Source organism: Quercus lobata, chromosome 4, assembly GCF_001633185.2.
Source record: "Quercus lobata isolate SW786 chromosome 4, ValleyOak3.0 Primary Assembly, whole genome shotgun sequence".
Classification (NCBI taxonomy): domain Eukaryota; kingdom Viridiplantae; phylum Streptophyta; class Magnoliopsida; order Fagales; family Fagaceae; genus Quercus; species Quercus lobata.
The window spans coordinates 39321030-39336560 of NC_044907.1; the positions used below are offsets into that span (position 1 = coordinate 39321030).

At 37.9% G+C, this 15531-nt stretch overlaps 1 protein-coding gene across 2 annotated transcripts; it reads right to left on the reverse strand.

Moving 5' to 3' along the window:
* Positions 1–870: 870 nt before the first annotated feature.
* LOC115983823 lies at positions 871–2041 on the reverse strand. Of its 2 annotated transcripts, none has more exons than XR_004090265.1 (2): positions 1945–2041; positions 871–1489 (listed from the first exon to the last, which is right to left on the reverse strand). XR_004090265.1 is itself a non-coding variant. In XM_031106646.1 (2 exons), the coding sequence occupies exons 1-2, from the start codon at positions 1961–1963 to the stop codon at positions 971–973; spliced, it is 495 nt and encodes a 164-aa protein (XP_030962506.1). In that variant the 5' UTR covers positions 1964–2041; the 3' UTR covers positions 871–970. The 2 variants fall into 2 exon arrangements, 1 of the variants encoding a protein (XP_030962506.1); XM_031106646.1 differs by having other exon boundaries at positions 871–1446.
* Between the last annotated feature and the right edge of the window lie 13490 nt (positions 2042–15531).

Genomic DNA, 15531 nt, shown 5'->3' on the forward strand with positions numbered 1-15531 from the left:
AGGTTTTAAGTTGCTTTTTTTTTTCTTTGAAAATATCACTATAATTATTTTTTTGCCATCAATAACAGGTTATAACAATCTACTACTTAGCATAATTGTAAAAGTGTTGTAAAAAATATTATAGACCTTGCGTTTTTTTCTATTTTTTATTTGTTTTTCATCTGGTAAAAAAATATTATTTTATTTATTGATTATAAATAACCCTATTAATTAAAATTTTGGGGCCTTTTTTTTACTTGGGGCCTTAGGCGACCGCCTCTCTTGCTCCATTGTTCAGCCGGCACTGACCATTGCACATTCAAGGAATGACTTCTGATTAAATTGTAACACAAATTGAAGTTATACAAGAGCAAATCATGCAATTGTGTAGTTTCTTAATCAATTTAAGATTTTATAAAATTATTTTAATCTGCCTCACAAATATGTAGGTTCCCCTAAATAGCATGGGTTAGTGACTAATTTATTAAATACACCTCAAGTTTGAGCATGCTGTTGGAGGTGGGTCGGTTTGGGATAGTCTATGGCTGGTAGAATTCAACAAGACACCGACCTGGCGACCTCTATGGGGGGGGGGGGTGGCCGGTGGCCCAGGCCCCACTATTATTAAAAGTGGGAGGAAATTCAAGCCTTGCAGATGAACCTGTCACCTAAAATAATGTGAGGCAGCAACAGGATAGAATGTTTGGAACAAAAAAATACAACAAAGATTATCCTTGATGACTTATTTCATCTAAAACGAAGATTAGGTTCATAAAACAACATGACCATGATGGTCAATAAGTGCAAGGAACACAAATCAAAATCAAACATTAAGGTCAATGAGTTGTACATGTATTGTGACAAACTAAATATTAATATGAATTTCACTCAAAAAAAAAAGAACCAATCTTTACACTGAAAGGAAAACCAAGATTATACAGTAAATCTGTACGTGCAATCAAAAAGAAGGGCAATAGTATTAGCCAACCTCTCACTGTGAGTTACATCTTCTAAGGCAATTTTCACTTTTTAATGAAACTGCAAAAAGTAGCTTTGTTTGCTCAGCTCCACGCGGTGTGATCTCAGATTTAGTATACATACCCCTTAAAAGCCGTTGAAAATAAGCCTTATATCTCATCGAGCCTGCACGGAATCGCTCTTTCTTCTTTTCCTCTTGAATGTCATGCAGTGTCTCCGAGAGACTACTCAAGTCATAAGTTGAAGAAGCAGAAGCAATAGTAGTAGTCCCTTTCTTGTTGGCAGCTTTATTAATGGCATCAGAAAATGAAGAAGAAGAATTAATATTGTCTAGAACTGTACCCTTTTGCTGTGAAACATTCAGGGCCTCCGATAGTTTAGTGAAGTCAAAACAGGAACCAGTTTTTTTCAGCTTAGAATTGCTGGAATTAATGCCATGAGAGTATGTGTGAGGCTTGGAAACTCCCTTTGATCCTGGCTTCATTGTTTCTGAATCAATGATCTCTCAGCTTATAAATGTTTTGCTGACTCTCTAATTAATAATCATCTTATTATAAACAAACAAAGTATATTATTCATATTATAATACTTTTACCACAAAAATTAATACATAATATAATTGAATGATGATATCTATTTCATATAACCCATAATCAATTCAAATAGATTCGACTTATTCATAAATTTAAAACAAGAAAAGACATTGGACTTATACTCGTACAGACAAAAAGACTACAAAAAAGTCAAGTAGGGTATTTCCTAATATTAAGAATAATTTATATACATATACACTCATAGATAAAACTTGCTCTAAAAGAATGAAGCTTACGGATTTGTGCTAGTATTAAACAACAAACACTAAACTCTTAAATTTTAATTGGAGAACATAGAAAGCAAAATTGAGATGAAAAAAGAAAATACAAAAGAAAACAGTTATATAAGAGAGAAAGAAGGAAACATAGACAGAATTTGGGGAATTGAACATACCTGCTTGTGAAAAAATCATAGAAGGATTAGGGTAAGAAGCAACGATTTTGCAAACTTGTTGAAGTAGGACGTTTTGAAGAGATAGACGGCAAGTAGAAGAAAAGGTTATAGAATAACGTGAATTTTGTAGCTAGGTTAAGGCTAATACTTATAGACGACTTGAGTGTGCAATATATACGCTACCTAGGCCGAGGCGGTGGCCTTTTCGTTTTATATACTTCTATTATTATTATTATTTTCTGTATAATTAAAGTTATTATTATTATTTTTTGTATAATTAAAGTTGTGGATGAATATTAAATCAGATAAATTAATATATAGATAAATATTCATTAAATAAAATAATGAATATTAAATACTTGTAGCTAGTTATTTATTTATTAATTTATTTGAATTTAGAGCACTAGTTATTGATTAGTTATTGTAGTATTAGGATTAGTAGTTGAGGAATGAAGAATTTCAATTTTCTAGAAATTGATAATGCGATAGTGTTGCTCTAAAACTGGGAGATGATAATGTTGTAGACTTGTAGCCCATGCTACTACTAAGCTGGTTGTTACTTGTTTGTATTAGAAGTCTTTTTCTTGTGTTTATCAAAAAAGTCTTTCTCTTGTAAAAATCTCAATATCCGAACTGCTATTGCTGATGTTAGTACGGCTGATTGCCTGTTATTTTTTCCTTAATTGTTCGGTTAATGGAGGATTCAGTTTATCCAATAAAAAAACAAAAGGCAATGCTCTGAGGGGTAAGCCAATTCCAAGGAGAAGATAGAGCAAATGATGAAAGTATTTGAGCCAAGTTTATTAGTGAAAATTGTTGGGAAGATAAACACCTTGAGAAGTTTTCTTGAGTAATTAATATAACTTATGGAGACACATTTTAACCCAAAAGGCCAAAACCCAATGAGTATGTGTTTAAGTATATTATATTAACCACTCATTCTTCCTATCTTTATTCAATGTGGGACTTCACTCATATGTGTACACCCAATAATCTCCTCCTCACGTGCGAGTCTCTGCCTCTTTGTAGGCTTGGGCCATGAACAAGTCTTACTTGCTCCCCCTTTCCTAATTGGTTTTTTCCTTCACTAGTGCATCATTCATGGGCCTTCACGTGTCAACCCTGCATGTCTTTTATCCTCCATGAGAACCTCGCACCATTGGCAATCCTGGAGTATAGTGAAATGGTGCTTACTCCTTTGAAATTGTGCTTCCCTCTCTCACATTTATGATGGATCTCGCTATGAATTTAATGAGTGGATCTCACCATAATTATGAGATGAGGGAGCACCATTCACCATGTTCTAAGAGTACCTAAGAATTACTCTATTATTCACACACACACACACACATATTTTATATGAATTTAATTTCTATTCCATAATTAAACCCTATATTAGAATCACCTTTTTTTTTTTGTTCTTTAAAACGTAGGCAATATAATTCTATATACAAGCACAATCATGCTAAACATTTATTAATAACTATTATAATTATCAAATTTCATATTTAAACAAAAAAAAAAAAAAAAACCGTATTACGTTAAACTTAATTGGTATAATTTTTTATTGTCGAATAAGGGACGTAGACTTGAATATACCTTATATTTCCTAATTAGACCACATGGTTATATTGGTCAATATAGTACCAAGTGTTATCTTCTCCTAAAAGACAATTGAATGTAACCATGTGGTTTATTGGTCAATCCAATGATATAGTTGAATTTAATTAAGAAACCTAATGTACAACACTGAAAGAAGTGTATCTAAATTTTACCACTTTTAAAGCTCCATCCCATAAAATTTGAGGTTATATTCTTAAATAAGTTAAATTTCATTCTTTAATCTGATTGTAACTTTTTGAACCAATATCACATTTCTTAGGGTTCAAATTTAGAATCTTGATGGATGATTCTAACTAAATGGGAGTGAGCTTTGCCACTAGAAACTCCTTAATAGTAATTATAAATTTTATTTTATGGCTCTAATTTAAAAGCGGCCAAAGGATAAGTTTAGAATGGGAGAAATTAATGTTGTTCGGTCACTAAAGCTTACATGACTATGTCCACAGTACCAAAAGTCAAAGGATTACATCTTATTCATTTGATTGATAATACATTGCAATGGAAACTCATATTTATAATGTGATTAACAAATTTGAAAATAAGTTAATTATCAATTTATTATAAGTATGTTTTGAATATAAATTTCATACCAATATAATTAATTATGTCAATAATGTGATTTACTCCAAACAATCAATTCCTTCAATTTCATGTTTCTACATATGAAAAATAAATCATATGATATAAGAACAATATCTTCCTAACATGCCAGGCGGAGCCAGCAACTTGTCATTGGGGGGGTCGACTAGTGTACTATTAAGTATTTACACAAATTAATACACAATCACTTTATAATCAATTAATCATATTATATTTATATGACACATTATGTCCATTAATTAGATTCCACGAAAATGAAAAGTAATATGCTTTTTTTTTTTTTTAATTAATTATTATTATTTTTTTTTTTTGTGTTATCTATATTTGTGATTTAGTTTTGAAAGTATCCAAAGAAATGGTAAAATAGAACCCTAATTTATCAACTTAATTTTTAGCAAAGATACTCATGTTTTTAAACCGGTCTTATTGTAAATTGATCAACGCCAAAGTGTGTAAACTGTAAAACATGCAAACTTGAAACTTTACTAGTAAAAAAATTCTGTTAATTATCCGTCTTTATCATGTCAATTGTCATCCCTATTTAAAGGGGATTTATTTTTTATATTTGTAATTTAGTTTATTCTGTATACAAATGCTTGGAGTCTTGCCATTGTACTTAAACTTTACAAATACTAGTATTTTATAAACTAGTCAGTATTAAAAAGTAAGAAATTCAATCTAAATAGTAAATGTTTTAGAGTTCCAATAAGTGTCACTGTATACCTGCCATAAAGTTATTTAAAAAATGATTTTATTAACGTGTGCCCTAAGGGCACACAATAATATACCAATTTTGAAAAAAGTTTTATCAGGAATTGAAAAGGCGTTGACAGCTTTTTCAATTCTTGATAAATTTTTTCTAAAAACGGATTTGTTAATGAATGCCCTTAGGGCATACATTAATCGGACCTTAATAATGCTATTAACACAATATTTTTACAATAATCTATATATATAATAATAGGTGAAGCAGAGAGAAAATCCAATTAGATTTCAATTGGATTCTCAATTTTGCGCCACTTGTCCTAACCAAAACTCAAAAAAATATTTAATTAGATTATAAATTTGACTTCAATTTTGTGTCATGTATCTTATCTAAATTTTCTAATTGTTGTGCCCAAATAAATGATGCATTAACATTTAACATAGAAGCCAATAAAACCACAATAATAATGCTCATTGGCCTAAGCAAAAACATCTTACCTGCACACTTTCATGGAGATTATAAATTGGACTCCAATTTTGTGTCATGTATCTTATCTAAATTTTCTAATTTTTGTGCCCAAATAAATGATGCATTAACATTTAACACGGAAGCCAAGAAAACCACAATAATAATACTCATTGGCCTAAGCAAGAACATCTCATCTGCACACTTTTATGGGTGATCTCAATAGAGTCTGGAGCTCTTCTAATCCCACAACCAGAACCAAGGAGTCCAACGAGAAAGACTATAAAAGTAAAACATCATCTCCTCCTAATTCCATATCTTCATCCCATGTCTCCTCCTCTCTCAACCTCTACCAACTAGATCCACACACTGCCCTCTCCTCCTCCTTACGGATTTTTTAGAGCAAGGCCGGGTTCAAACACAATGTTCAATCCCACTCTTCCTTGCTTCACACTCTCATACATTAGCGCTTCATTGGCGCCTCCAAGAAGATTCCAAGCTCAAATGATTAGTTCTTATTTTTTAATAGTTTTTAGTGTGTCTGGATTAAGATTTTGTTAATTTGTTAAAAGTGACAAAAATATAATCATATATATTATATTAAGTTGAAGTTCAATTTTAGAATTCAAATTGAATCAAATTGATTTCTAATTGTAGTTTAATTTTGTGCTATGTGTCCAATTTGATTTTTAAATGTTGGTGTTAAGTTACTTCCATTCATAATGCTCAATGTGGAAATTGAATCTACTAAGATAAACATCTTATCATCACAATTGTTAATATTTCCGTGCGTAAGCACGGACTACATGCTAGTTTTATAATAAATTCTGAGCATAAGGATAAACTGTTAGTGATAGGTAAAAACAATGTTAGTGATAGACTCAAATAAGAACAAATAATAAATTATCATATAAATTTTGTTATGAAATTATTGTAAAAATGTTATAGAGTTATTATTATTATTATAATAATAATATCAAAACCACAGATCTCTAGGTTCGTCAACAACTAGTTTTAAAAGTAGGTGTTTTGTTAAAAAATAAAAAAAATATCAGTCACTCAATCAGTGTCAAAGTGAGAGAAAAAAACATGAAAAACAAGAGAATGGGAAACAATGATAAAAGAGAGATAGAAGAAAGGGAGAAAATAACTTGGGAGATCTGATTTGCTTGCCTCTGTACCGAAGTATCTGGAATCAGAGGCTTTATCTTCTCAACTAGCTGAGTTTTGTGTAATTTTTTTTTAAAAAAGATTTCACTTTACTACCTCCACTGCTTGCCTCACTCCTCCAACCATGGCAAACTCCAATAAGCAAGAGATTTTTTTTTTTTTTTTTTTGCTTTCTTTTCTTTTTCTTTTCCTAATGAGTAATGGAAAAAAAAACTAAAAACCCTCTCTATTAATCCTATTTATATAAATATAGATCAAAATTTTAATGAAATGGGGGGGGCGGGGGGGCAGTAGGCTTACATACTTAAGAAAGAAATTCAATTTTCTAAATAACTCATATATGTGCATATATATCTGAAAATTTTGAAAAATTTTGGGGGGGCCAAGGCCCCCCTGGGTCTTAACATGGCTCCGCCATTGGCTGATGGTATCAAAACCTTTGAATAGTAGTAGCACACAAATTAAATCCAAGAATTAGACCATTTTGGATATACATCACTGTCAGTTTCTTTAAGATCTTCTCATCTTTCCTCGTGTGTGTGTGTGTATTTTAAAAATACTTAGTATTCTTAAAAAAAAAAAAAAAATTGACTTGCAATGGTGGTAAAAGAAAATGAAAAAAATTTAGGTACAAATTCTTAGGTTCATTATATTAAATTTATCAATTATATTCAAATACATGACCATATTAATTAATAAAGTACAAACAATATTTTGTACCCCAAGAACATTATTTTAGGTTTTGCTTTAAAAGAATGAAGTTTATGGATTTGTGTCAGTATTGATGGGATTGACGAGATCACCACTCCTAGACGAGGCCATTGAGAACGAAGAAGTCATTTTGACAAACAGAGCAACCAATCATCACTGACGAGGATACGAAAGTCATTCAATATAGTCAATAAATGACTCGGGCAGTTACAAAGCTAGCCATACAGGCCGTTGGGAGCCCATTAAAGCCCACATTACAGAGAATAAGGCGTTACATACAAGAGCATTAAAACCACAATAATAGCCCCAACAGCTAGAAGTAATGAGAATATGTATATATAGCCCTCAAAAAGGTACATACGCATTTTACGAAACATACCAAGTTATTCTTACATTCTATTATCATAAACTCCTTATACTGACTTTGGCATCGGAGGTGTGGTGACAGGTACCACACCAGTGACCATCTTAAGGGATTATTACTTCCATTGTGACACAGGTGAACATCCGGCTCCATCTAGACGAATTCACTATGACTGACGAACTTGTGCTTCATCAGTTTGGCGCCGTCTATGGGAAACGTGACATTTTCGTGCTCCGATTCGAAAACTTAGTTCCTATCAAACTTCTATATATCTAGATGGAGTCCAATCAGGACACAACCGCGTTGGTTCAACAAGTCTAGGCTCTAGCGGCCATGGTCGAAGATCTCATTAGGCAAAATCAGGAAATGAGGCTGCGGCTTCAACAAGAGGGGAATCGATCCAGAGTCAATCAGGAGGATGAGGGAGATAGCCGTAGAAGAAGTGACCGTCGAGGGCCTGTTACTCCAAATGATCAGAACTTAGATCTTTTTCAAGAGATGAGGAAGGAGATGGACGAGCTGATGAACGCCATTAAGGAAAAGATAGATCGAAGCCTGGATAGAATGGTCAGGGCAACAGACTCTCCCTTCACTATTGTCGTCCTAGAGTGCTCAGTACCTTCAAAATTTAGATTGCCCCAGCTTGAACCGTTTGATGGACTAAAGGATCCCTAGGACCACCTCAACACCTTCAAGAAGACACTAGGCCTTCAACAATCTCCTGATGAAATATTGTGCTATTCCTTCCCTACCACTCTAAAAGAAGTTGCAAGAGAGTGGTTCACGAAGTTGCCAACCTCGACCATCGATAACTTCGAATAGTTGAGCAATGCTTTTTTACGCCCCTTCGTCGGGGGACAACGCCCTAAGAGGCCAGCTGACCACTTGCTTACTATTAGACAAGGGGAGAAAGAAACCCTTAGGTCGTACATGAAATGATTCACAAGGGAGATCTTGGAGGTAGACGAAGCTGACGACAAAGTGCAGTTAACGACCTTTAAGGCAAGGCTAAAGTCTAGAGAGTTCGTGATGTCACTCGCAAAGAATCCCCCTAAGACGATGGCAGAGATGCTCCTAAAGGCACAGAAGTACATGAATGCTGAAGAAGCACTAACCGCTATAAAAGATATAGAGAAGCCAACAGACAAGGGAAAGGAGGACGATCGTAGAAGACAAAAAAGGGAGCGTCCAGATTGCCGGACCAACGATGAGAGTAAACTGAGAGACAAAAAAACTCCTCGAATGGTAAAATTCGCTCTTTTAGTTATGCCCGTTGACAAAATTTTGGCGTAGATTAAGGATGAGCATTACCTTAAATGGCCAAGGTCATTACATTCGTCCCCTAACATCCGAGACAAGAAGAATTACTGCCGTTTCCACAAGGACCATGGTCACTATACAGAAGATTGCCGGGACCTGAAGGAGCAGATAAAGGAATTAATATGGAAAGGAAAACTGCAGAAGTATCTGAAAAAGGGAGAATCCAATAGGTTTAGAGACGAGGATAAAAGCCAGTGTGGGTTCTCACCTAGAGATGAGGATCATATGTCTCAATGACCACAAATCGTGATCGAGAAAATCAGGACGATCACAGGTGGGCTATCCACGAATGGGTCGTTCAGGTCTCTCAAATAAGCATGTCAGAGGCAGGTGAACAGCGTGCACACAGTACCCCCGTTTAAACAGATATGGATGAATCGGGACATGTTATTCAGTGAAGAAGATGCTAGAGGAGTGAGACAGCCTCACAACGACCTCCTGGTCATAATGCTAATGATAGAGGGATTCAATACCAAGAGAATCCTTGTGGACAATGGGAGTTTTGTGGATATCATCTACCTTCCCACTTTCCAGCAGCTAAAGCTAGATCTAGAGAGACTACGCCTATTTGATTCCCCCCTCGTCAGTTTCAGTAGGGATAGAGTATATCCCACGGGTATAGTAACTTTGATAGTGATAGTGGGGACCTACCCAAAGTAGTTGACACACCAGTTAGACTTCTTAGTAATAGATTGCCTCTCATCTTACAATGTGATCATTGGGAGACCCATACTTAACTGGTGGAAGTCAACGACGTCCACCTATTGCTTAAAGGTAAAATTCCCAATTGAAAACGGTGTTGGTGAGGTAAAAGGAGATTTGGTCTTGGCTAGGGAATTCTACTAGGCCATGTTGGCCATAAAGGAGAACCATACGTGAATGATCGAGGAGAAAGAAGAGGATAAAGTGGAGACCTTAGAGACAGTGGAACTGGTTGAAGGAGAGGCAACAAAGACGACAAAAATAGGGATGACACTAAGTCCCGAGATAAAAACATGGCTCGTCCAGTTCCTTAAAGAAAACCTGGATGTCTTTGCCTGGACTGATGAAGACACGCCAGGCATATCTCCAAAAGTTATTCAGTATAAGCTGAACGTAGACCCGGAGAGAAAGCCTGTACAGTAAAGACCACGGGTCTTTGCTCCAAAATGAAACCAAGTGATTACAGACGAGGTTAACAAACTATTATCAGCAAGCTTTATCTGAGAGGTCTACTATCCTGACTGGCTCGCGAATGTCGTCCTAGTGAAGAAAGCAAATGGGAAATGGAGAATGTACGTGGACTTCACAGACTTGAACAAGGCTTGCCCGAAAGACAGTTTCCCTTTGCCGAGAATAGACCAATTAGTGGATTCTACAATCGAGCAAAGATTACTGATGTTCATGGATGCTTTCTCAATGTAGAACTAAATAAGAATGGCCGAAGAAGATTAGGAGAAAATTGCTTTTATCACGAGTTAGGGGCTTTACTACTACAAGGTGATGCCCTTCGGGCTGAAGAACGCAGGAGCAACCTACCAGAGGTTAGTGAACAAGATGTTCAGCAAGCAAATTGGCAAGAATATGAAGGTATACGTGGATGATATGCTCGTCAAGAGTAAAGAAGAACTTGCCCACCTGGACGACCTGAAGGAGACGTTTGCCACCTTCAGACAATACTAGATGAAGTTGAATCCCAGCAAATGTGCCTTTGGCATATCCTCGGGGAAATTCTTAGGATTTATGGTGTCCCAAAGAGGGATAAAAGCAAATCTGGAGAAGGTGCAAGCTATACTCAACATGGCATCGCCCAAGACCGTCGAAGAGGTCCAAAAGCTCACAGGAAGAATTGCAGCCTTTAATAGGTTCGTCTCTAGAGCGACAGACAAATTCCTGCCCTTCTTTAAGACCTTGAAGCAGGCCTTTGCCTGGACTGACGAATGTGAAGTAGCCTTTCAGGAACTCAAACGATACCTGAGTAATCCACCCCTCTTGAGTCTATCCAAGGAAGGGGAAAATTTATATTTGTATTTGGCAGTCTCAACCATGGCCGTAAACTCAGCCCTTATTCTAGAAGAGGAAAGAAAGTAACTCCCAGTTTACTATGTCAGTCAAGCTTTCCAAGGTGCAGAAGCTAAGTACCTAAGAATTGAAAAAATTGCCTTCGCGTTAATAGTGGCCTCAAGTAAATTACGACCATACTTTCAGGCGAACCCCATCTTGGTGATGATGAATTAACCCATCAGGAAGTCCATGAACAAGCCCGAAGTAGCAGGGAGAATGGTCTAGTGGGCGATTGAACTCAGCCAGTTCGATATTGAGTATCACCCCAAGACAGCCATTAAGGCGCAAGCCTTAGCGGACTTCATCGGCGAGTTCACCCTCTCGGACGAGGACAACTTTACCAATGAAAAAGAGCGGTGGACAGTACAAACCGATGGTTCGTCAGCCCAAAGGAGGGGGGAGGGGAGTAAGGGTCGTCATGACCACCCCTGACGGAGAAGTGCTCAAATATGGGGTTCAACTAAAATTCTTGGCTACTAATAACGAAACTGAGTACAAAGGAATACTGACGGGATTAAGGCTTGGTGAGGCACTTGGAGCTAAGAACTTGCTAGTCCAGAGTGATTCAAAGCTCGTGATAGGGCAGATTAAGGAAGAATACGAAGCAAAGGAGGAGTGAATGTAGAGATACCTCAGATTGATGAAACATTTGACTCAGAACTTTGATAATGTAGTATTTGTATAGATCCCCAGAAGCGAGAACATAGTAGCAGATGAAGTTGCGAAGCTAGCCTCGTTGGAAGAAGGAGCGACGAGCATGGGTCTGATGACGGAGGTCCAGAAACGCCCCAGCATCGAGGAGATCTCCACTTTCGCAATCCAAAGCGCAGGTAGTTGGATGACACCAATCATATCCTTTCTTCAGGATGGACACCTCCCTTGAAGTGTGCCGACAAAGAGGAAGCCAAGTACATCCTGGAAGAAATCCATGAAGGAGTTTGCGGGGACCACACTGGCCCTAGATCCCTGGTAAGCAAGGTCATTCGAACAGGTTATTTCTAGCCTACTATGCAGGTGGATGCAATAGAGCTTGTTAAGAAGTGTGACAAGTGTCAAAGGTTCGAGAATGTCCAGCGTCTTCCAGTAAAGAGACTGACGACGATAGCATCCCCGTGGCCATTTGCACAATGGGGAACTGACATCGTCGGCTTGCTGTCCTAAGGTAAAGGTCAGGTAAAATTCCTACTAATTGCTATTGATTACTTCACAAAGTAGGTCCAAGTAGAGGCATTAGCAATCATCACTGAAGCAAGAATCCAGAGTTTCGTGTGGAAGAATATAATTTGCAGGTTCGGGATTCCAAGGACAATCATATCAGATAATGGGCAGCAGTTCGATAGCCAAGGCTTTAGAGACTTCTGTTCAGGCCTAAGCATCAAGAACCAGTTCTCATCCCTACGGCATCCATAGGCGAATGGACAGACGGAGGTGATGAATTGGACACTACTTAAGATTATCAAAGCTAAGCTGGACGACACGAAGGGTGCCTGGCCAGAAGAATTGCCCAACGTCTTGTGGGCCTATAGAACCATGGCAAGAACCCCAACTGGAGAAACCCCCTTTAGACTCACCTATGGCACTAAAGCAGTAATCCCGATCGAGGTAGAAGTATCCAGCATTAGGCGAGAGGTGTGGCACAAAGAAGACAATGACGATCAGCTACGAATCAACCTGGATTGTCTAGATGAAGTAAGAGACAAAGCTTCCAGTAGAATGACGAAATACTAGCAGAAGATGGCTGAATACTACAATAAGAGGATAAAGCTTAGACGACTTGACATAGACGACCTCGTCCTGTGCAAGGTCACCACAGGGACTAGAGACTCTGTCCAAGGAAAGCTTGGCCCCACATGGTAAGGACCCTACTGAGTCGTCCACTACTCCAAGCAAGGCAGCTATCACCTGGAAACCCTAGACAGACAGAGGTTTTTGCGACCATGGAACATTGAGCACTTGAAGAAATATCACCAGTAGATGTGACGGATAATTGTATTTGTTCTTGAAAAAAATAAAATGGACTATTCAGCCAATGTTTTAGTGTAAGCAGATCCAAAAAAAAAAAAAGGCTAAGTAACAAGATTCCGCCTTGACGGATGTAAGTTACTGACGAAGCCACAAACATGACAAGATCCCTTAAATGGGAGTAAGTCACAAAAATTTTGGCAAAGTAACAAAATTCCATCTTGACGGATGTAAGTTACTGACAAAGCCATAAACATGACAAGATCCCTTAAATGGGTGTAAGTCACACAAATTTTGGCAAAGTAATAAGATTCCACCTTGACAGATGTAAGTTATTGATGAATCCATAAGCATGACAAGATCTCTAAGAGGATGTAAGTCACAAAAACCAAAAATGGCCAAGTAACAAGATTTCGCCCAGACGGATATAAGTTACTAACGAGGCCAAAAACGAAACAAGAACCTTTACAAAAAAAAAAAAAAAAAAAAAAAAAAAAAAAAAAAAAAGACAAGAACCTTGCAACAAACCAGAACAAAGTTCAGGCTGAATCTTAACTCCCAACCAATTCACCAAAACCCTCGACGAGATCCCTTGAAGGGGTGTGAGTTGCAGAAAATCAACTAAGTAGCAAAACCCGTACAGAAGAGAAGCAAATTGCTGACGAAGAAAAAGGAAAGTCACAACTAAAAATTTTACTAAGTACAAAGCGTGTACGGATGTAAGACACCACAAGCATATCATGAGCCAATAAGTGTGCAATCACAAATGCAAGTAAGTACACATCCATAAATTTAATTAAAGCCCAAAAACAACGAATAGTTACCATTGTTTTCACATTTAAAGGCCCATAAACACTGGGCTAAAAATATTGTTCTCAAGATAGATTAAAAGGAAATTGTTCTGAAATTAGATTTACAAAAGCCCAAAACATAACGGGCACCCAAAGAAAAAAGAGAGAAGAAAATTTTCGTAAGTATTAGGTTCAGGCGTCAACAGCAACATCGTCATTAGCAGAGTCATTCTCGGGGGCGTCAGTCTCAATAGCCTAAGATTGGGTAGCCTTGTCAGCAGCCATCTCCTTGTCTACCTCCTCTAAGTCCAATTTCTCCAAGTCCACTCCAGAAGGGTGCTTGATGAAGTATCTCTTCAAAAGCTCGAACCCCTTGAAGTACCAACTGAAGAGCACAGTGTTGTACTCCTCAGTTTGCTGAAAGCCCTCGACAGCCTTAGCAGCAATGCCTTTGATCTTCTCCCTAGCAGTTGCAAGTTGCTCGTCTTTCTCCAAAGTCAACTGCCGCCCAGTTCTAAGCTCGTCAGTCAAGGTCTTGACCTTTTCCTTGGCTAAGTTATCTTCATTCATGGTAGCTATCAGATCTTTCTTCAGTTTCAAATTATCTGCCTCCAAGGTTGTCACATGAGATAGCGCAGACTTGACCTTGGCCTTCTGAGCTAGGTACTCTGAAGTAAGGTGGAGACTCTCTCCCAACACTTGAGAAGATAAATAAATAAATAAAAAAAAAAAGAGACGAGCGAAGGATATAAATTTGCATAGGTACCTAGACGAGCTTATGGAGGTGACACCCCACAACCTCATTGGCAGACACCCCCAAGAATACTTTCATGTCGTCAGCACCAAAGACATCCTAAGCACGCACCAAGGCAACCCCAGCATCGTCCCAGACGCTGGAAGATCGGGAGTCAACCTTCTCTTTTTGCTTATCCCCAGTCCTTGGTCTCTTATGCTGGGGAGTAAGCTCCTCCATTGAGGGGGTCGGCGATGCTGTTCCCACCGTCCCAAGATTTGGAGTGGACGGAAGCGCTGAAAGCATGGGGGCCCCTCTCTCCGTTACACGGACAGACTTAGCCCCAATGGCGAACAAGGGCTCATCCTTCTTACTCCTCATTCGGGCATACATGTCCTTCTTAAACTTTATCGTCATTTCTGCAAGAGGAAAACACTTGTTAATACATATCCAAGTGTATGAAAAAGAGTCAATACTGACGAACCTAACACTTACTCTTTTTTTCTTCAATATCAAGGTTGCGCAGGACATAGGGAGACGGGTCCGAGCCTAGGTAATAGAACGCAAGGGTCTGCGGATCTACAAGATCGTCCCAACTTTCAATTGTCTTGGCATACTCTATCGCCTTCTTAACATGATCCTAGTACTTGCTTTTGAGCTTAGGTCGTCTCTTAATTGTGCAAAGTAACGGCAAAAAGGGTTAGTGACGACCATATAAACAGAACAAAAATCAACAGATAATGAGAAATAATGACGCATCTAAGTTTGGGGTTCCCCACCGACGGAGAAACCTCGGGGTATCGCCCTAAGCCTCGTTAGAGGGGGGGTCTGAAAGTCGTCCCCAGACAAGAAAAAAAAACGAGATTTCCAATACCTGAAGGACGAAGGTAAACCCCTGACAATCCTAGCTCTCCTCGCCCAAGGTACTAACTCGTAATATCCATATTCTTTTGACTCTTTCAAACGATAAAGATAGACGAGTTCACCTACCTTAATCATGTCCTTGTTAGTGGCCAACCATATTTCCATACAGTTGGCCACTATCCTCCATGAATTGGGCATAAGCTACCCGGGAGCAATACCAAAGTGGCCTAAAAGC